This window comes from Alligator mississippiensis, chromosome 5 (assembly GCF_030867095.1).
Source record: "Alligator mississippiensis isolate rAllMis1 chromosome 5, rAllMis1, whole genome shotgun sequence".
NCBI classification, from domain to species: domain Eukaryota; kingdom Metazoa; phylum Chordata; order Crocodylia; family Alligatoridae; genus Alligator; species Alligator mississippiensis.
The window spans coordinates 4,608,824-4,630,795 of NC_081828.1; the positions used below are offsets into that span (position 1 = coordinate 4,608,824).

The following is a 21,972-nucleotide window of genomic DNA, read 5'->3' on the forward strand; positions in this document are numbered from 1 at the left end:
GAATGAAAAACTGTTCGAGACTGCATGGCTCCCTGCACTCTAGGCCAAATTCAGCCCCCATACAAATAGGATGCCGATGCTGAACTGGGCCTTCTCTGATTGCCAAATCTCGTGTGTGCACATGCCTCACTGAGGATACCATGCAAGAGGAAAAAGAGCAGCAGATTTCTAATAAAATGTATTAAATCACTGTATGGGACAGGTGTACCATAATGAGCCATTAGTGCACTGTGGGTACTCAGAATTTCTCTCTTGCCCCACAATCTTATCAGAGTCGCACACGTTCGGCAGGGTATTGCAATCGAAGGTGTCCCTGTAAAACTCCTTTGGACTTGAATACAAATATTCTACCCGTGGATTAAGGTTTTACAATACAACATGCTGACTAACTGAAAAGCAACAACTGACAAGCCAACTTGGTGAAATGCCACCATGCTGGGCAATGGTTAGGTCAGTTTTCTGGATTCATTGGAAACTCCAGGGTTTGGTGTTTGGCGTGAGTTTTTACATAGCCTCCATAGTCTCTGGTTCTTTAAAAGATATAAACCACTATAAACTTCCACCCATGACTATAGCATAGCTGTGCCATTTTTTAACCAGCTAAGGAATGTATTTTATCACTACAAATGTTCATTGAAATGGGCTTGTGTGGGGTTAACCACCAGGAAACCCAAGTCTTATTTGGGCTCAAGGACAATGTTGGCACAAGAACAAGTGGGTGAGCACTGGCTATGAGTGCATTGATGCTGGAGATGAAAGGAAAGTTCCTCACCATCAGAAAAGTGACATTTTGCAAGTCTCTCCCAATCAGAGCAGTGAGAGCAAAAAAAGTCATTTTAAAGATGGGACTTGACAAGGCAGTGTTGGGAATCAGATCACACAAGTGCTTGCAGAAACAGAGGTCTGGATGCAGGGACACAGGATCTCCCCCAGTCCCATGTTCTTACAATAAATGGCACGGCAAGGCGGCAGAACACCATCCAAGTTTTTACAGCTCCCTGCACTGGGCACTGGGGCTGAATTTGGCTCAAATAGGTGTCCGACTGCACTGTGCCTTATAGGTTTCCAGAATCTCTTCTGGCCTCCAAATCTATGAACTGAATAAAACACACATTTCACCGTTTGCTCCCAAAGGGGAGAGAGAGTGTTTCTCTTTCTGTTGCTCAAGGACCTTCTTACTGAAGTTTCAAGCTAAATTGTTAAATAGCGCTAACCAGGTACACTTGCAAGTGAGCAATTCAGCAAGAATTTAGGTCAAGACAGAATTTAAAAAATCCCAACGTGGACCTGGGTTTTGTACTCTACTGCTTAACGTATACTACGCTATATAGAATATGACAATATGCACTATACACCATTCACTATACATTACTACACAAGGTAAATAAATATTTTTAAAAAAGTGCTCCTTGTAAGTGTTTCTCTGGATTAATAGTCATAAGGTTATTCTTGTTCCCTATATAAGTTTGACTTTGTTCCAAATTAGCTATGCCTATCACCAAACCACCAGATGTACTCATGGTAACCTTGCAGCCTTTACCTCTGTTTTTGTCCCACACATTTGACTCAAGGTCTCTAAAAATGATTTTGTACCTTGTGACATTTTCTCCCTTCTTCTAGCAAAACTGTAGTCAAGCAGATACAAATACCTCCTTTCAATAAGCAGCTTAAGGCCTACTATAGCCTACACATTTCACACAGTAGATCAATGAGCCTTGAGTCTGAAACGGTGCATACGATGGGATGCAGTGTGGCCAGGACCGGAGCAAAGGTCTCCCACGTTCAGTTCTTTATCTCTAGCGCTGCCTACCCAGCCACAAAAAAGCCTCATCAACAAAAGGTTACTAAATAACCAGTGTTTATAAAAGCCTCCCTAATCCTCTCTACATAGGAGGCTTCTTTTTGTGCTATTCTGAATAAAGCTGGAGAAGAGACGTGGTTATAAGGAAGCTGGGCACTTAAGCAGGAAGAGTCAAGCTTTTTTATTGCTGGGCTGAGTGTGCTTCCTGCTACATAAATCTCCTCTGGACTGCCCAGCATACGAGAGTCCTTTCCCCCTGGATGAAAGGGAAGGGCCAATATCTTACCATTGACTAGGCCTTCTCTTTAGGGACAGACACAACAGCAGTGTGAAAGGCAGCAAGAAGACACCTTTTGCTGACCCTCAACCAGCAGGACCATGGCATACATGCTGGAGGAAATAGCGAGACCTTCCCTTTCCACCCTACTATCCCTATGTGCAGGGCTTTGCCTCATCTCGGTGCTGCTAAAAGTGCTTCAGCTCTATTGGAAGAAAAAAGAGCTCATCAAAGCTCTTGAGAGCTTCCCAGGCCCTCCCAGACACTGGCTATATGGCCATAACCATGAGGTAAGGAGATGGTGGGGAACAAGCTGTATATGCCCCGAGGGTCAGCTCTGACTAGCCGGTTGCGAGAGGGGAAGGAACAAGGCACAGGGAATCTGCTGGAAATGACTTTCCTTTCATCCAAACTCCCAGTTGTGCAGTTAGCATCAGATTTAGGCATGTTGTTTAGCACAGAAGAAACACTTGGCCTTGTTTTTGGCTCCTTTAAAAAATGCTGAGAGTCCTACCAGTTTAAGCAGGGCTGCTAAAAGCTAAACACAAGCTTAAATACTTTCCATGGTCAGGGCCTTGGTGATGGCACAAGTCATGTGGAAAGCCTTTCCCTTTGTTGAAAGTGCATGCCTTTCAGGTCCACTGCTTGCACTCAGCTGGGTTGGGATAGTTGGAGAACTGTCAAAGGTTTGGTGGGGTGGGGGTGAAAGGAGACTTGGAGCAAGACTTAAGTCAGAGTAGCCTCAGGTTTACATAGACCTATAGAAAGTGAGGGTTGGAAGAGACCTCAGGAGGTCACATCTACTTCAAGCAGGACCAGCCTCAACTACATCATCCCAGCCAAGGCTTCACTAGCCAGGTCTTCAAAACCTCCAGGGATGGAGAGTCCACCACCTCTCTGGGTAACCTATTCCAAGACAACTAGAAATGAGCAATCCATTCTAGCTGTCCCATTTCAGGACAACTAGAACACAGCACTGCCCTGGATATATATTCACCCTGACCAGGAGCCAGGAGAGCCTGGATGAAGGCTAGAAATGTGTTTTGTTTACTACCAGAAGGAAGTTGTGCTGGGAGAATAATTGCAGCTTTATGCCACAGCTTCCAGCCAATTTGGAGCCAGCGTAGAGTCTCATCCCTCACTGGGGGTGCAGATTCCTTCCATGCAAGTCCACTCCACTTTCTCCCCATCTTCTGTGAAGGGGACTAGATGGACTTGTGGGGATTTTCCATGTTGGGGTGAATTTCACTCCATCTCTCTTATATATGTCCCTTCTGCTCCAAGCTCTTCCTTTGTCTTTCAACCTTGATTTCAGGTCCCTCAAGGTGAAGAATTAAGCAAGTTGCTGGCTTGGTCTGAAAAATACTCCTATGCCTTCCCCAGATGGTTTAGTGGGTTCGTACCTAACTTGGTAATCAGTGATCCCGATTATGTCAAAACTGTGTTTGGCCGAGGAGGTAAGGACACTGCATCTTGTTTCAGGTAAAAAAATCTATCAGCAGATTCTTCCTCAGTACAAGTGTCTAATGATACTTCCACCGAGAGCAATCAGGACTCTTCTCCCTATGTGGCTCTTCAATTAATTTCTGTTGTTCCCTCCATTATGTCCCTTCCCAAACCCTGAGCTCTCCAAATATCTTAGGGGCAAAACCCCAAACATAGAATATAAATGTTTCCCCGGAAAGTTATTGAGATAAGCATAGTATGTTCCCCTAGTGAGCATTTCAAACCTTCTCTTCTTCATCATTCTCACCGTAGCTTCCAAAACTAGGAAAAGGAGAAGCCCATACTACGGCTGTAGTGAACAAGTCCCCCTTACGTTAAATGTTATACAAAGACATTGTCAATGACAGTCTTTGCCCTCGATGAATTTCTGTCTTCTGGTATATTTACAGATTGCTCCTTTTAGGGAGCATCTACACATGTGCCTTACTATGGAATAGCTAATCTGCTCCACAGAAAAGTATCACCATCTACACGTGCGCCACCATTAGGTGGAAGTAGACTAATTTACTCTGCCATCGGATAATTCCATCAGGCACAGGTACTAGCCGATGGCAGAGTAAATTAGTTCAATTAAACACACACGTAGACGGTGATGCCTGGATTAGTTTACTCCAGTGAAAGTTGCACTGGAGTTTACTCAGTCATATTATTTGCATGTGCAGATGCACCCTTAGGGTGGGGAAACATAGGAAAGGGGGGATTTTTGCCGTATAGCCCAAATGTGCTCTGAACCTTGGCTACCCAAAACTTGAGCATTTTATTGTGCAAGTACATGATCCCAGAAAAGCAGAACTATCCTGGTAGATTTCTCTTAAAAAAATAGCTGGGACTTGTTACATTAATGCCTTTAGAGATCTGACTCAAGGTCTTCATCTGGCAATGACATCTCCACTGTGTTTCACTGTGTTCCTCTCATCCTTCCTCACCCTCTCAGTTCTTTGGTGTTTGCCTGATTTAGTGAGTTACTTATACAAGAGATATATATACAGATATAAATAAACTATACCAGAAATATATACCGGACCTAGACGTGCTACAACATCTCTGTTATCTAATCATGACAAAGTATTCAGAAGAGTGAAGGCACACCAGAAATATTTCCAGATTGTCAGTCACTCTCATGGCATTCATATATTTTCACCTTTAACACTGTGCTTTTGCCTCTTATGTTGAACTTTACAGATCCAAAGTCTGATCTAGCCTACAAGTTCCTCATTCCCTGGATTGGTACGTAGACTTGTGCTTCACCCCACCGTGAAACCAGCAAATATATGATGGACTATGAACACTCTATGACTTTAACCATGAACCCTAAGCATCAGCTTTCACCCTAATTTTTTTTTGCGTCATTGGTTCATGGCATGTTTTATGTTCTTGTCCTGTAGTTTTATGTATTTGATTCCTCTTTATTAAAAAAAGCCAGAGAAGATAGCTTTTCCCAATGGAAAGCTCTGGAAGACTACATTAAATAGGCCAGTCCTCCTTAATCCAGAATCCTGCTCCAACAGCAGATTATAGCTGAGATTTCACAACCAGTTCAGGATAAAGGTTGGGCAAGTCAAATGTTCACCACTCTTACATAAAATCAGCCTGTTTTCCAGCTCCCTACTTGGTGACACCATTATACCCCAACCTAGAGTTTAATAGAGGTGACTAGCAGCATTATTTGGGTGTCAAGATTATTTCCTTAAATGATGCACGTTGGAAAAAAAAAAAGTCAGCTCGACTCAGAGCCTACATTGACAAAATGCTCCATGAAAGCACTTTATTGATATATTTATACAAATTCTGGACATTAACATCAAAATCCTGAAAACCAAAAAAGGAGGAGAGAGGGAAAAAAAGAAAATTAAATATTTAAGGGTTTTTACATTCTTTTAAATACATTAGCATTAAAAGAGACCCAATTCCATTACCAATTTCTCTTCCTACAAGACCCTGAATTTTGGCCAGTCTCTAGAGCCAAAGGACATCATGATACAAATGCTATGAAAATTAATAAGATGAACTCATAGTTTGGGTGAAGTATCTGACCATCTCTTTATTATTTGTTTTCCTCCAGGAAAGGGATTATTGATTTTAAGTGGGCCAAAGTGGTTCAAGCATCGGAGGCTGCTGACTCCAGCGTTTCATTATGACGTATTGAAACCTTACGTGTCATTGATTTCAGATTCTACCAAAGTGATGCTGGTAGGAATGGTCACCATTGTTGTATTCATTTCAGCTACAGAGGTAGGACTGTAACTGGATCTGGGACAGAAGGAATGGAAGAAACTGGAATGAGAAGTTACACAGATCTTCTTTCACAGAAATGTACTACAGCCATGTTAGTAAAAGGCCCAGATCCTCATATGGTATAAAAAAAATCACCAAAGCTCCTTTCAAATGAGCTGAACTACAACAATTTACTTCAGCCAAAGGTAGACCCAATGTATTGTCTTTCAGCTGGTAAAGTAGATGGGAATAAAATCAGAGTATAATATTTTTCAGTCCAATAGTGATGAGCTGTAACAGAGTAGCTTCAGTACTCTGTCACTAAGGCCTAGATCAGGGAGATGGCAGGTGCCCAATTAGGGCAGCCATTTAATGCTCAGCTCCCTGGGGTGGAGGGAGAAGTTTGAGATCTGCCAGCAGAGAAGAAACATCTCCCTGCTGAGCTTCGGCTCCAGAAAACAGCCTGGAGGTAAGGATGAGGCTATGGGGAAGGAGGGGGCCTCAGTGGGACGAAAAGGCACATGAGTTCCTGGGGTTGTAAGACCCCAAGCCCAAGAAGGGGGCATAGAGTTGGACCAAAGAAGGGGGCAGGAAGAGCTAAGTGCCCAAGGAGGGTCCTGTGGTGAAAGTTAGCCTAGTGTTAGGTAAGGACCATCACCTACAGAGTACGCTACAAGAAGTGCCCAAAGGGTTGTTGGGGGGGGGGGGAGGGATCTCCCAGAGTGATATGGAAGCAAATGGCTTGAAAGCCACTCAAGAGGAACAGGGCAGGTTGGTAGAGGCCCAGTGAAGGGTGGTATGAAAGAGGCCCTGTGAGAGGGGGCAGAATGAATGTGAGAGGCCTAGCATGTGGCAGTTTGACTTGGCTTCTGGCTGGAGCACTTATAATTATGGATGCAATCTGTGAGGCATTGGCTATGGTTTAAGGGAGGTTCAGAGCCGTGGATAGCACCCCCTACCAGCAGGCAATAGAATGGGCAGCCAACCACATTATATCACCAGTTTTTATACCAGCAAAGTCATGGCAGGCGAGACTGGAGCAGCCTGCCCTGCTTAAAAAGAGGGGCCAACCTAAGCCCCGGCCCCAGAAGTGACACCCGTCACATGAACATAGAAAACGAAATCTGGGGAACATATTGCACCCAAGGTAAGAAAGCAAACCATACTGAAGATAATATAGGGAGTCAGAGCCAAACACAAGCAGGGAGACTGAGAAACAAGGGTAGAGAAGGGAAGAGAAAGAAAAAAAAAATTAAGAGGTATATACACTCTTAAAGCACATATGTATGGTACAAATCGTTTCTAGACCAATTTTTGGGGAGAGTACTTCCATCTCAAATATTTTCTTAAACTAAAAGCCATCAAATTGATACTTTACATGTCCCTGATAATGATCAAGATAAAGACTGCGGGCAAGATTTATCCTCCGCTGAATAGAGTGGGTATGTTCTAGCCAAACAGTCCTCTCTTGCCATTTAGTTAGTAAAAACCTTAGCTTGCAATAACTGATTTCTAACATTGGCAAGAGATAAAGAACCCAAGTAATTCATTCATTACCAAAAGACTGAAGAAAGAGTAAACATGTTCTTCTGCACAACTGGAATGCAAGAAAATGTGACATGCTAGAAGGATTTGATATCCCTTTACATTGCCAGAAGTATGGCAGATTATAGTTAACTATGAAATTTGCTGGGATGACTCAAACAGGTAGAACGCATATTAAAGTTTCCAGCAGAGTCTTCTGGGTTTTAGGTACACCTGTAGCAGTAAAGGCTACAGAAAACCTGAATTGCATTAGGCTGACAATCAATTAGTGCATATGGGTTTCCCCTCTTTCCTTCTTAGTCACCCAATTTGGACATGTTTCTGTAAATTAATGGGATGGATCAGTTTCCTTTTAGAAATTACCACATTTTATCAGGAAAAAAACCTCAAAAGTAGGAGCGTGGGCCTGAGTCAGTCTCCAGATACAGTTCCAACTTTCCCTTTTTTTAGGGAAGTTTACTTTTAGGTTTTGGTTCAGGCCCAAAACTATGAAGTCTGCCTATAAGCATGGATCTGATCTATGACCAAACATCATCTCCAATTGTAAATGAATAGTTTTACAACCTGATTTCACAAGGCAACACTGATCCCTGTCAGCATTTTACTTTTAAGATCAGATGTTTTCCTTGCATGCCAACACGTAAATTATTGATGTGAACTTGGGAGGACGCAGATCAGAGAGGCAGGAAAAGCCCATTGAATGGGTTGTCTTTACTCCGGAATTGTCTTTCCAGAAGGACTCCTCATGTCTGTCTCTCTTCCTCTAGGATAAATGGGAACAGCTGATCACACAGAAGAAGTCAGTGGAGCTTTTTGAACACGTCAGTTTGATGACTCTGGACAGCATCATGAAGTGTGCTTTCAGTTATCATAGCAACTGCCAGACCAACACGTTAGTATCGGGTCCTTTCAAATCCTGATGAAAATGTTCCCATTTCCCATGCCCATATTATCCTCGCTGATATATTATCCAATTCTGACTTGTTCTGCAGTGACCTGGACTATTACATCAAAGCCGTGTATGAACTGACCTACCTGATAATCCATAGAATTAAATTTTACCTGCCTACAAGTGATTTCCTCTACCAACTCAGTCCCCAGGGACGCCGCTTGCGCAAGGCTTGTAAGCTAGCACATCTCCATACAGGTATTTACTGTTGTCCTCCTTTCCATCTTCTCTTGATTGTAGGAGGTCTCATCTGGTGCGATACATCCTGGTGGAAGGGGAGGAGAATGAATTGGCCCACTTTAAAGGGGGTGCTAGTATGATCCCCTCCTACCAGGAGTCTTTGCCACAGACAATAGAAACACTAGCAGATGCCATTTAAGTGAGAAGACCCAGGGCAGGCAAGACTCCTCCCCCTAGACCCTTGCTTTCCATTGGTCAGCATAATTTCCACCCTCTCTGGGTGCTTAAATATCTTGCTATGCCTCTGAGATTAACTACTGTTCCACAGGGATCTCATCTGTTGCAAGAGATAATCTATGAACGGAAGCTTCTCCACCTTCTCCAAATGAAAAAACAAATAGTTTTCTAGGTCAGATAAAATACTAGGATTCAGATCTAGGCCAAATGCAACCCTGGTGGAACCCCATTCCAGTTCAGTGGAGTCGCATCAGAGTTGACCCTGGCATCTGCTCTATTCCACCAGTTTAGGCAAGTTGCTTAAACTCTCTGCAGCTTAGCTGGATCCTCATGAACACAAGAGAGTAAACCATCAAAACACCTCAAAAGTTCTGCCAGCTCCATGGCAGGGGCAGTACTTTAGCAGGCAAATCTTATCTCCTACTAAGAGATATCATCTTCTGCTCAACAGCCTTGTAGTTGCAGTAGGCATATGGCTATTCACAGTAAGGGTGATTAACTACTGGAACAAGTTACCCGAGAAGGAGGCAGATTCTTTATCTCAGTGTCTTGGGATGATATCCTTTAGTGAAACAGAAATGTTTTGGGCTCAGGTACAGGGGGAACTGGGCCAAATTCAGTGGTTTCTGACTTGGGTAGACAAGGTTTAACTAAATCACAGTGGGCCCTTCCATCTTTAAATCCTATGAATAGTCATCCTGAAATGAAAAGTATCATTTCAGCACGAGTGGTAGCCACTTTGACTGAAATGGCGGATGCTGAACTGCTGAACTTCCAGAACTAAAAGGCATTAAACTGGTCTAGAAACAGCCAAACTTCTGTGATTGGGGACCGTGTCAGCTCATGCCTTTGATGCATCAGTAGAGAGGTGGCCTCATGCTCGCCCATAGGCTATGCACTTCTTCAGAAGAAGCTTATGCCAAGCCTCCTAGGCCCACAGCACTGAGTCCTGGATGAGCTCCCATCACAGGACAATTCTCAACTGGCACACTGGTGATTACATTGGCAGACAAGGTTCTTTGGGTGAATCTGATATCTTTTATTAGACCAACTTAAATAGTTGGAAAACAATTTTTAAGCAAGCTTTTGGTGATTACATTGGGTCTCCAGATCTAAAAGGACCAACTTCAATGCTTGGTGGCTTGTAACACTTCACATCCTCTGTGGACTGGCACACTGGAAGGAGGTGAGAGTGGTTGGAGATAATGCATTAGTGTTAATCAATTGATTAATGTACTGGATCAGATTCTGAGGCACGCAACTAATTGCAACAGCTTGGCCTACAGACGGACAGGTCACAGCTTTTTGTACTCCCTCTTATGCAGACAATGTAATAAAAGAGAGAAAGAAGATGCTTCAAGATGAGAGAGAACTTGAAAAGATCAGGAAGAAGAGACACTTGGATTTTCTCGACATTCTTCTCTGTGCCAAGGTGAGGATTCAAAGATACATACATAAGCAGCCAAGAAGTATTCTTGTGTCTTACTCCATGTCAGCACCAACCATCTGCCTATTCTTGACAATAACTTCCTTATCCTTTCCTCCTCATGTTGTTGGTCAATAGGTGGGTTGGAAGAGAAAGGAAGCAAAGCTGGAGGGGTGCATGCGACTTGCAGCATTCAGCAGATAAATTGCTTTGGGAAAAATGAGTTTCTTCATCCCCACAAGTCTATTGTCATGGAACACACTAAGGGAACAGAGGCATCAGAGCACCAAAGGAAGAATGAGACTTTTTGGCATATCCCATGGAAAAATAGGGAGAGATTACATTGACTGGTGTATGCAATGTAAGGGATGTACATCAGGACCTGGGGGACGCCTGTCTACCAGAGCGCCTCAGGGGATGACAAAGTCCAACAGTCACAGACTCCTCCAAGACCATTTTAGGCTGGACATAAAGGAAAACCTTCTTTACTATCTGAGCCTCCAAGGCCTGGAATAGACTCCAACCCGGAGGCAGTGCAAGCACCTACTCTGGACTCTTAAGAAAGATTTGGATGCCTATCTTGCTGGGATCCTTTGACCCTAGCTGACTTCCTGCCCCTGAGGCAGGGGGCTGGACTCAATCTTCCATGGTCCCTTCCAGCCCTAATGTCTATGAAATCTATTAAATCCATTGGGAGATGTCTGCAGATACGCTAGAGGCAGCTCCCACTATGTTCTCAATGCAGCGGGGTCTCTTACGAAGGAGATGCACCCTCTGTATTCTCACCCTCTGTCCCTTTGCTTCCCTTCTCTCTCATTTTGTTTCTTCTTTTACCTCGTCATCTAACACGGAAGTAATCCTTACTCAAAGTATACAGCTATTCTTGGTGTAGAAGAAAGCATGGCGAGAACTCTTGTAGTGAGAAGTTGGCATGTTAAAGTTAGTGTTCTTCGCAAGCTTTGCACTTGACATCTTAGTGAATCTAAGTTGGATCCAAGTAGGATCAAAGCTCAACACCAATACTTGAGGGGGGTTGCCTGACTTAGTTCCCGATGGACCTGACCTCACCTCACCTCACATATATCAGGTTTTACTCCTTCACTGTCAGAGCTGCTTGAACATAAATGAAATAGGAAATCAGGCCTGTTAACTTCACTAATGAATTTTTCACTCCAGAAAAGAGCATGCACATTTTCAGTGTTTTGCAATGACTCATCTCCTTTCTCTCTCAGGATGAAAATGGAGTTGGATTATCTGATGAGGACCTACGTGCCGAGGTGGACACGTTCATGTTTGAGGGTCACGATACCACGGCCAGTGGGATCTCCTGGATGTTATACTGCATGGCTCTGTACCCAGAGCACCAGCAAAGATGCAGGGAAGAGATCCAGGAGATTCTGGACGGCCGGGACACAGTTCAGTGGTAAGATCCAGCTCATTTTTCTACTAATGAGCAACATAAGGTAAATTTTGTCTAAGAATCCAAAACAGTCTCTTGCAAAATTTAATCCCCAATAGTCAGAGCTGGCATTTCTAGAGATTCATTCAAGAACTTTCAACACATCCTGGTGAAGCACTTGGTTTGTTTGGTTTTTTAATTATGGTAGAGCCTAAAAACCCTAGTCATAGACCAGGGGTCATTGTATCATGTTGCAGAAACACAAAACAAGCATGGCTTAAGTGCCAGAGAGCTTGCAGTTAGGAGAGCAAATGCATCGAGAGATGAAGAGTTAGTCTACACTGCAACACAAAAGCCTCTCCTAGACCTGACCACTAGCCTAAGTCTATCAACCATCTACATTAAAAACCTTTATGCTGAAGGCAAACTTCCTCTTAGCCTGTCTCTCCTATGCAGCATATTCAGAAGTCCCCAGACATAAAACCTGAGAACACAGGAAGTCCACCAGCACCTGAATTTCTGCTCTTGGATATCCTACTTCCTGTCTTGACTGTCAGTCATGAGAGTAAAGCAGAGAAGTCGCTAGTGTGAGGATGGATTCCTAAAAGAACTTGTGTTTGGGACTCTGTCACAGCAAAATAACGTAGATTGGGAGTAGGGTACATGTCTGGAGATAAGGTTGAGCCTAAACAGCACTATAACTCTAAGCAATGTCCTCCAGTTCTGGCAGGACGTCTGTACCAGAAGTGGTTACAAAACCCATAACTAATAACTCAGCATTAAGCTTTGGTTCCAGGATCACTTTCTCCATCTTTAAATGATAAAAGTGTAGTACGACTGGCTGAGGCCAGATGCTTCTGGCTAGTATTTTTGTGGTGGAAGGTGCTGCCCCATTTGCAGTTTCCACCTGTGGTTGCTTCCAGGGAGGACCTTGGTAAGATGACTTACACCACCATGTGCATCAAGGAGAGCATGCGCTTGTACCCACCGGCCCCTGGGGTGTCCCGACAGCTCAGCAAACCCATCACATTTATCGATGGCCGGAGCTTACCAGAAGGTTTGTCTGCTCATTTTGCACTCAGGGGCATAACTATCTTGCACCACCATCCTTAACACCCCCATGGAAATGATCCTTTGCCCTCGAACGCATCTCGGTCCAAAGAGATGGCACAGTGCTTCTATGCAATTGAAGGGGAAGAGCAGCTTGTGGTGCTCAAGGGTCTCATTATGCCTCCATTATCATTTACAATGTGACTCTCAGATTGGGTCCTTGATCCACCACCTATGGTTGCCGCAGGGTTTCTCAGATTTACTGCTACCCAACTGGTGGCCCATGGGCTTCATGTGTGGCTTACCCTGGTGTGGCCTCCACTGGTACAGCCGTGTAGGTCAACATGGTGCTGGGGGGATGGGGGAATGTGGCCCATACAGTGTGGCGGGGGGACAGGGCCAACATGTGTGTTCACCAGGCCTGGGGCCTCAGGCTACTCAGAAGTTGGACATCCCTAGAGTAGATCACAGCTCTTTGTTTCCCTTCGGCTAGTATGTCTGATTAACTCTCCCTGGTTGTCTCCTGCCCACTCAGCAGCGAGGGAGAGAAGTCAACTTCCTTTCCTCCACCAACTCCACTAGTAAAAGTTTTACCTGGGGCAGATGAGTTTCTTGGCTTTCTTTGCATCTGCACTTCCAGGCTCCAAGTGCAGTCCTTCCCAATGCTCAGATGCTTTTATCCAACCTCTTAACCATTCCTCTATGGAAAGAGAGACTCAGGCCTCTGCAAAAATCACCTGCTCATGGATTATACTGTAATTACATTGTCAAGCATGCCCTTGGAACAAAGGCCTTGACCCAAAACCCACGGAGAGGCAACAGGCTTCTTCCTGTGACCTTCAACAGAATTTGGATCGATTCGGTAGGGACCAACCCCCACACAATGATTGGCTGCTAGGTGTGAACGTAAAACCTCCCGATAATCAGATGCAACAAATAAAGACAATGAGGACACAAATTGCCTCCCTCTAACTTCAAGGGCAGAATACACAAGTGCACAATTGTGCAAATCAAGGAAAATCTGGCTCCAAAATTATAACAATTGTCAGGAAGGTCACAAGCATTGAGGGGTTCCTAAACCCCCTCTCTCCCTGTGGCTGCTGTGGTTCCTCATGCTCACACACCAATTAAGTGACACATTAACATACCCAAATGACTTTGAAGCTGAGCATACGCACACACCGAATGGGGAGTTTCACCAGTTCTAGCAAGTCTTCCATCAGCACTCCCCTTGGCCATTTCACCACTGATACACGACTCAGAAATGAATCCAGTTCAAATGTATTTGTTTAAACTTGCATTTTTTCTTCATCTGCCCCATCCTGAAAGTGAAAAGTATTAAAACACCTCTATTGCTTCCTGAGCTACTACATGAAGCAGCAATGCAAAGCTTGTAGGCTTTCATGGATTCAAAAGAGTAGGGCTGGAAGGGACTTCAGGAGGTCATTTAGTCCAAGTCTCTGCTCAAGGCAGGATCATCCCCAACTCAACCATCCCAGCCACGTTTTTTTCTACCCTGCTCTTAAAAACATCCAAGGATGCAGATTCTACAGCCTCTCTCGAAACTCTCTTCCAATGCTTAACCAGCTTCATAATGAGAAATTTCTTCCACTCACCTCTTCGGGAAGTAAAAGCTAGCGAGCCAGAACGATACACCAGTGGCAGGAAAAGAGGTTACTAAGCCGTTATTGCGTGGTCCTGTATAATAGCAGTTTGCTCCGTGATCTCCCAAGCCTCTCTCTTGCAGGACTAATGATTTCAGTGAGCATTTATGCCCTCCATAGGAACCGGAGTGTGTGGAAAGATCCTGAGGTACTTTGACCTTTACAAAAGTAAGAGAAAGCTGATCCAACTCTTTAGACAAAAAAAAACTGAGTTTCAGGATAGCTGGGAACCAGCTTTGACACCTTCTTCCTTCAAAATACTTCTAACCAAAACTCATTTGGACTTAAACAGGGGTGTGTTTGCATCAGACTCGAAATGAGATCTGTGCAGAGCAAGATGCAATAAAGATGAGCTTGCCCTAAAGATTCTGTATCTTGCACAGTGAAAAATGAGGATGTTTAAAAATGGTTGCACTGGCCATCTCCTCCTGTTTGACTGGCAATGTGGGTGGGATTAATGGGAGAGAGACAGTTCAAGTAGTTTTCTAGACCCAATGAAAGGGTACTTTGGAGAATGGGAGGCGGCACAGGGAAGAGATGGCTGCAAAAGGAAGCTCTGTGAAACAGCACTTTCCTTCTGCAAGATTTAGCTCACCTCTCTAGTTAGCACATCCCAGCTTTCCTTTTGAGCCCGGCTAACCAATCACTCAAAGGAGATCACAGCCACTTCCCCTTGTGCTGTCCTAGCAGACTTGCCATGTCGGGGCCCCCTGTATCAGATGCCCGTGTAACTCCTGCCAGAATTAGACCTTGTGTCTGGCTGTGAACAGGCATCTTCTGCACAAGCTCGGTGGTCAAATGTTGTGGCCTGCACCCTTCATAAATCTAGAAACCTAGTGCATTTCTGGCTGGAGCCAAGCCAAACCATGCTCTATTTGACGATTGCAAACCTTTGCAGCCAACCCTTAAAACACCCTCTCTCCTTGCAGGTGTTTGATCCCATGAGGTTTTCACCGGAGAACACCTCCCAGCGGCACCCGTATGCTTTCCTGCCCTTCGCAGCTGGAGCCAGGTGGGGAAGAGTTCAGGGACACCCTGAAGGGTTAGGATCCCTTCATTTCTATGTTGGGGTGGGGGAAAAAACCTTTCCCTTAGCCATTAGGATTCTCACAGTGCTTTTTACAAGAGGGGAGCTGTTGCCTTAAATGCCAGCTGGAATAGTTGCATTGGTTTCCCTGAAGTTTCCTTCAGAGAGAAACACCTCATCTTCACAGCTTTCATTGACATTAGGGCTGGAAGGGACCTCAGAAGCTCATCGAGTCCAGCCCCCGGCCCCAGGGGCAGGAAGTCAGCTGGGGTCAAAGGATCCCAGCAAGATAGGCGCTATATGCACTATATAAGAACAGCTGCCATATTTCTCCCCAGAGGCGGCTGCTCTTCAGTAATGAAAGAAGTGCTTCCTAAAAGACAAGTAAATCATGCAGTGTATCAAGTCCCCCATCGGTAAAGAGGCTCCTCGTGACAGGCACTGTGCATGCAGCACAGGAATGAATCCCTGCACACAGCGCTCCCCCGAGGCAGCACAACCTCTTGGCAAAGCATGTCAAATGCCAGGGGATCTTTGGGGAGGCCGGTGCTCCCCCAAAAGCAAGAGCTCAGCTCAGGCTCATCGGCTTTCTCCTGCCTCTCCCCAGGAACTGCATCGGGCAGCAGTTTGCCATGAATGAGATGAAAGTGGCTCTCGCCCTGACCCTGCTGCGCTTTGAACTCTCCCCTGACCCAGCCAAGCCCCCCAAGCTGGTCCCTCAGCTCGTCCTCAAGTCTCAGACCGGGATACACCTGTTCTTAAGGAAACTTCCTTGATACCGTGGGAAGCAGGGAGCATCACAGGGGCTTCTGCAACATCCACTTGTTACCAAGGGAGTGCAAGCAATATGCTTGCTTAGATGCATACCCCTGTTCATCCAGCCCTGGCTATAATTTCTCTTTGACCGCTCGGTGCCAGTTTTCTGTTGCCTCCCCAGAGATTGGGGGAAGCAAGTCTCAAGGGAAGACAACACACATTCTGACCATGGCAATAAAAAAAAAAAGCCACAGACTTGCTGTTTCCTGACTAAGAAACTCTTTGCTCATCAGTGCAAGCAAATGTGGTCTTACACTCCAACTTGCATGCAAGTGAGGGCAGCAACTTCAGGCTCCCGCAGCCCCACATTGCACAAGCAGATCATTGCACGCCTGTTCTCCAACACAAACCGTAGAAGGCAGAGTTGCATTGGACTAACTCTTTCTCCATAGGACTTAAGTGAGCCTTTGATTCCCATCCCCTGATAACCAATGGGTTAACTCAGGGCTGCCCAACTGGCAGCCTGTAAGCCACATGTGGCTTGTGAAGGGTTCATTTGTAGCCCCCCAGGTCCCACCTGGGTGCTGCTCCCTTCACTTCCAAAAAGTTGCCACTACCAGGATGGCCGGACTCCCCATCCCTCCTCCAGATGTTGCTTTCTGCTTTCCACCATCCTCTGCCCTTAGCTTGGGTTCATCTGGGTTAAAGCTTGAGTAGACAGCCTTGTTGACTCTGGGGTTTTAGCCAGCAGTCTCTGCACCAGTACAAACCTCTCATGCTGCCATGACTGAGTGCTGCAGTAAAGCTGCATTTGCATTTAACCCAGCGATTCTCAGGCAGGGCATTGAGAGAGCCTTTGAAAAGGTGTTGCGAGGTGCCATGCAATGCAAGCACTGTTAGGTGTGCAAACACCTACGCCATTCACAAGATAAGACCGCAAGTTTCAAATACAAATCCAGACCACCAAAACTGTTCAGATCTGTTGTGGGCTGAGTTCCATGCTCTATTATTTTTCCATAATCAAAAATGAATGAAAGCAAAGGGATGGCGTTTTCTGGGTCTAACAGGGGGGCCCTCGAGTCTATAAAGGTTGAGTCACTGATCTAACCCTCCATGTATTTGTTGCATCAGTTGCACTGTATCTTATTCCCCAGACAAAATGTTTAACGGAGGCATGAATTCCACCCCAAAAACCCACTCCCAGCCCCGACCAGGGATAAACACTGAAGCATCCCATTCAAGGAGAGACCTCCTTTTCAGTCAGGTGAAATCTTTACCACCGTGGGCAGCTCTGGTATTTTTCTTCATCATCTTAGAGCAAAAGCATTGGGGCGAGGCGGGGAAATCTCAGATCCGAATCTGAACACTGAGAATAATTAGATCCATTCATCAGTCATGTGTATATTGACACTATATAGCACGGGCAAGAGCCATGCATATGCTTTCTTCATGAATGAAGGCCATAGGAACACCCAAATATGAAGTCTATTCATGGTCCAAAATGCAGCAGCAAAGACAAAGGCCACCATCATTAAAGCAGTCTGACTTGTGTGCATTTGTAGATACCAGACAGCCAAATTCTGCCTGGATCTAGAGTTGTGTGTGGTTTCATTCAAATGTAGGGCATAAACTGGGATATCATTAACACATTTATAATAGAATACATGCCACTCCCAATAAGTGCATAGTTTGCCTAAATGCAGAAGGCAGTGCCAGTCTGTCTATTGCTTACATTACGACTAACATGGGGTTCAGTGTAGTTTCCTTAAGAGCACATTGGATAAGTGCATAAGTTGCTTAACTGTATCACAGGAGGCCAGATCCTATTTTTGCATATTGTTCACAATAGTGTAAGAAAGCAAGTACTCCTATAGCGTGCGATGCATCCCAGATTTGTATGCATCCATGGAAATACGCTTAGTTACTCTCCCTTTGGTGAATCTTCTGCAAAATATGTTCCTGACCTCTCCAGCAGTTTTGCAGATGCTTACAAGCCAGCAAGTTGGGGTCCAGACATGCCTGAACTTGGAGAAAAAGTTCAGATCTATTTACATTTCTTTCAACAGGCTCGGGATTCAAACCCTCTCTCCAGGCAGAGATTTCACAAGTTGAATATAGAATAAAACACTTAGAAAATAACAGCTTGTACAAGAAAGCAGTGAAGTGTTTTTTATGGATCAAGAAGTACCGAGAGCTGCTAATAAAATTCATAACATTCGTTAGTATAAAAAAGGCTACTGTGGAATCACTTCAACCAATAAAACGACTACAGCTGTTTCTGGGTAAAGGGCCCTTGATGGTTAAACAGCCCACAGCAACAGCAGCACCATGCAACAGTCTACATCAGTGGTGAAGGAATGCCTCATGATGCCCAGCGGACAACCATTTTCTCTAAACAAATGGGCCAAACTGGAAGTACATGGAAAGCCACTCAGGGTTAAATTCCCAAAGCCCTGAGAAAAATGCCTGGAGAGACTGAATTTGGAGAAATAGGTTGGGATAGGGGGGCAGATCTAGGGGGTGCACTGGTACAGCTGTACCCCCTTTGATTTCTGCTCCACCCCAAGTTTAAAACCAACTGTCCAGCAGCGGCAGCTGCATCTCTATTCAGGCAGTGCTGAGGGAGCCACTTGACTTCATGGCTCATTATAAATCTACCAGATGCTTTCTAAACTCTTCACTCCACAGGTGTTAACAATCCTCTCCCCTTTTTAATGGTCTTGATATTCCACTAAGCCTTTTGTCTGCAATGGTGCTGTCTGTTAGCTGTTCCTGGTAAGGTAGCTCCTCTGTCACAGCCCTGCAGATAGTTTAACTCATATTCCAATGAAAGTATATTTGTTTTGGCTTTGATCTTAAATTGAATAATGCCACCCTAGACCCTTGGCATATTAGCAAAGCTTCTAGTTTTGCTACCTGGAGAAAGATAGGTGCTGTATTATATGGGATGACGCACCCATCTGTACCCCACTTCTCAAACTCCTAGAGCTGCCAGTGATTGGGAGGGATCTTCTACTTTCTCAGCAAAGAAATAGCACTTCCACCAGTACTGCACTCCTGACTGTGATGCAGACTGAGGGGATAAAAAGCACTCAATCCTCCACAACAATATTGTAATCTGAGGTTTCAGCAGAGTCTGTGCAAAGAAAAGGATTTGGGGTCATGCCTGACCAACCCAATTGCCTTCTATGATGCGATGACTGGCTCTGTGGATGTGGGGAGACTAGCGTACCTTGATTTTAGCAAGGCTTTTGATATGGTCTCCCACAACATTCTCCCAAGCAAGCTTAGGAAGTACAAGTTGGATGAATGGACTGTAAACTGGATAGAAAACTGGCTGGAGCATCAGGCTCAGTAGTAATCAATGGCTCGATGCCTAGTTGGCGTCTGGGATCAAGTGAAGTGCCCAAGCGATCAGTCCTGGGGCTGGTTTTGTTCAATATCTTCATCAGTGACCTGAAAGATGGGATGGAGCGCACCCTCAGCAAGTCTGCAGATGACACCAAGGTGGGGGAGTAGTAGATACACTGGAGGGGAGGGCTAGGATTCAGAGAGACCTCTACAAATTGGAGGATTGGGCCAAAAGAAATCTCACGAGGTTCAACAAGAACAAGTACAAAGTCCTGCACTTAGGATGGAGCAATCCCGTGCACCGGGGCATGCTGGGGGTGACTGGCTGGGCAGCAGCTCTGCAGAAGAGGACCTGGGGGTGACAGGGGACAATACACTGAATATGAGCCAGCAATGTGCCCTTGTTGCCAAGAAGGCGACCGGCATCCTGGGCTGCATCGGGAGGAGCGTTGCCAGAAGATCAAGGGCAGTGATTATTTCTCTCTATTCAGCACTGGGGAGGCCACATCTGGACTCCTGAGCCCAGTTTTGCACCCCCACTACAGAAAGGATGTGGACACATTGGAGAGAGTCCAGTGGAGGGAAACAAAAATGGATTGGGGGCTGCAGGACATGACTGGTGAGGAGAGGCTGAGGGAGCTGGGATGATTTAGCCTGGAGAAGAAGAGACTTAATATCCACCTTCAACTGCCTGAAGAGGGGTTTGGAAGAGGGTGGAGCTGTTCTCAGTGGGGGCAGATGACAGGACAAGGAGCAATGGACTCCAATTGCAGCAAGGGAGGTTGAGGTTAGATATTAGGGGAAACTATCATTAAGAGGGTGGTGAAGCACTGGAACAGGCTCCCCAGAGAGGTGGGGGAGTCTCCATCCTTGGAGGTTTTCAAGACCCGGGTAGATAAAGCCTTGGCTGGGATGCTGTAGCTGGGGCTGGTCCTGCTTGGAGCAGGGGTTGGACTAGATGTGACTCCTGACGTCCCTTCAACCCTCCTTGTCTAGGACTATGGATGTCCGCGCCAAGCTGAATAAGGGCACCAGGTGGCAGCAGAGTGATTCCCAAATATTATTGAACAGCCTCAACTGAAAAGCTTTGGCCTGCAGGGAAGGCAGGAACAGCTAAATCCATTTGAATTTTGCCATGTATGACTTCTGGCCATGTCAGAGCCCTCCTTTGTCCTTGCTCAAGTCAGTTATAGACTTGAGAGATCCACATTTCAATGGTTCAAACCCTCCTGCCAAGGCAAAGTTTTAATCTCAAGCATTTCGCCAAGGCTAAGTTTTAAAACAACTCTCTCTCTGCAAAGTTTTATTTAAGAAATCCCACAGAATGAAGCGGAGGAATCGATACTGAGTGGGTGATGTGATGGGCCGGGGACTAAGGTCATACATGGCTCAGAGAAGAAGCAGAGCGATTTGGAAGGACGAATCAACTCGCGTTCGTGGTCCAGTTGGGGAAATGAAGCACGAGGTTCACCTGTGCATGGCACCAGAGCTATGCACTGCTTTTGTGTAGTTGTTCTTTGTCTTGCAGCAATGCCCAGGCATGGGACCAGGCCCCCCTCCTGCTAGATGCTGATTTAGGAACGATTCCTATGCAAGCGCCATCAGCTGCAGTCTCTCCCCCACCGCCAGCTCTGGTGCTCAGTTCTGTTATTTGGGGATAGCAGGATGAATGCGGTCCCCTGGCAGATCTCTGTTAGAAAACAATCTGCACTTGCAGCAGGGGCACCTGGTTTCAGAAAGGCACCAGCTAAAAGGATCAAGTTCACTGGCTGCAGAGTAGACTAGGCCACCCAGGACCGTCATCATTTGGGCTTTGGATGCTCCAGGTTTCACAACATGAGCAGATAGAGATGCTGTCTCTTCAGCCTGGCTTCTTGTTCCTGCTTCCCATGTCCGTGTGTCCCGGAGTCCCTGCCTACAGACTCCTGGCACTGCCTGCACTAGATGTGGAGATTGCTCACCGACTATGACCGATTCATACTTTCCAACCCCCTCTTGCAGTCTCAGCCCTTGGCCTGGATCCTCCTCCGAGTACTTGTTTATCCCTGTACCCCTCCAGGAGCGCACCATCTCTCCACCAAGATGCCTAAAGAAGGTGAATGGAAGCATTAATCTTGATGGGGGTGTGTTGTCTCTTATGGAAGCCCTCAACCATATTTCACATAGACCATCAAAAAGCCCACTGGCGCTTAACTCTCAGTGTGGGCTGGGTAATTCATTCCTCGGGAGGTGAAAGACGCTGCATCCTCTTATTGGTCCTTCTTGATGGATTACAAAAATGGTTTACAAATGTGGCCCATTTCAACAGCATCCCTGCTTCCATGTGAATACGAGTGCACCAGGTAACCAGTTCCTAGCAGTGCTATTGTAAGTCTCGCACTACTTGGCCTCTTTCCCCAACGCGCCAGCTCCCGGAGTCAGGTGATTAACAAAACAATCTCTCTCTTTGTAAGTAAAGTTTCCAGCTGCTTTGGTTGTGGAGCAAATGAATGTCATGTTCAAGCCATAAAGGCTCAGAAAATAGAAGAGGAATAACTAAACCCACGTAGCTTATTTTATTAAAAAAATCTCTTAAATTCTTAGGAAGTCT

At 45.5% G+C, this 21,972-nt stretch overlaps 1 protein-coding gene across 4 annotated transcripts; it reads left to right on the plus strand.

The window, feature by feature from the left end:
- Positions 1-1,902: 1,902 nt before the first annotated feature.
- On the plus strand, positions 1,903-18,263 carry LOC102571448 (cytochrome P450 4B1). Of its 4 annotated transcripts, none has more exons than XM_019479232.2 (12): positions 1,903-2,368; positions 3,394-3,535; positions 4,767-4,811; positions 5,647-5,774; positions 8,111-8,235; positions 8,336-8,490; positions 10,035-10,141; positions 11,368-11,558; positions 12,458-12,591; positions 14,332-14,396; positions 15,178-15,260; positions 18,098-18,263. In XM_019479232.2, exons 1-12 carry the CDS (start codon positions 2,180-2,182, stop codon positions 18,141-18,143), a joined length of 1,410 nt encoding a protein of 469 aa, XP_019334777.1. In that variant the 5' UTR covers positions 1,903-2,179; the 3' UTR covers positions 18,144-18,263. The 4 variants fall into 4 exon arrangements, with proteins under 4 accessions (XP_019334777.1, XP_019334776.1, XP_014454162.1 ...); XM_019479231.2 differs by lacking the exon at positions 18,098-18,263 and adding an exon at positions 15,883-16,286 and having other exon boundaries at positions 15,178-15,290; XM_014598676.3 differs by lacking the exon at positions 18,098-18,263 and adding an exon at positions 15,883-16,286 and having other exon boundaries at positions 1,905-2,368.
- The last annotated feature ends 3,709 nt before the right edge of the window (positions 18,264-21,972 follow it).

What these genes read in the sequence shown, in the direction of transcription:
- LOC102571448 (XM_019479231.2), top strand. Translation starts at nt 2,180, where the DNA reads ATGGCATACATGCTGGAGGAAATAGCGAGACCTTCCCTTTCCACCCTA. An exon ending in GTTCCTCATTCCCTGGATTG is followed by an intron (nt 4,812 to 5,646) that starts GTACGTAGACTT and finishes GTTTTCCTCCAG; the next exon opens with GAAAGGGATTATTGATTTTA. An exon ending in ATTCTACCAAAGTGATGCTG is followed by an intron (nt 5,775 to 8,110) that starts GTAGGAATGGTC and finishes CTCTTCCTCTAG; the next exon opens with GATAAATGGGAACAGCTGAT.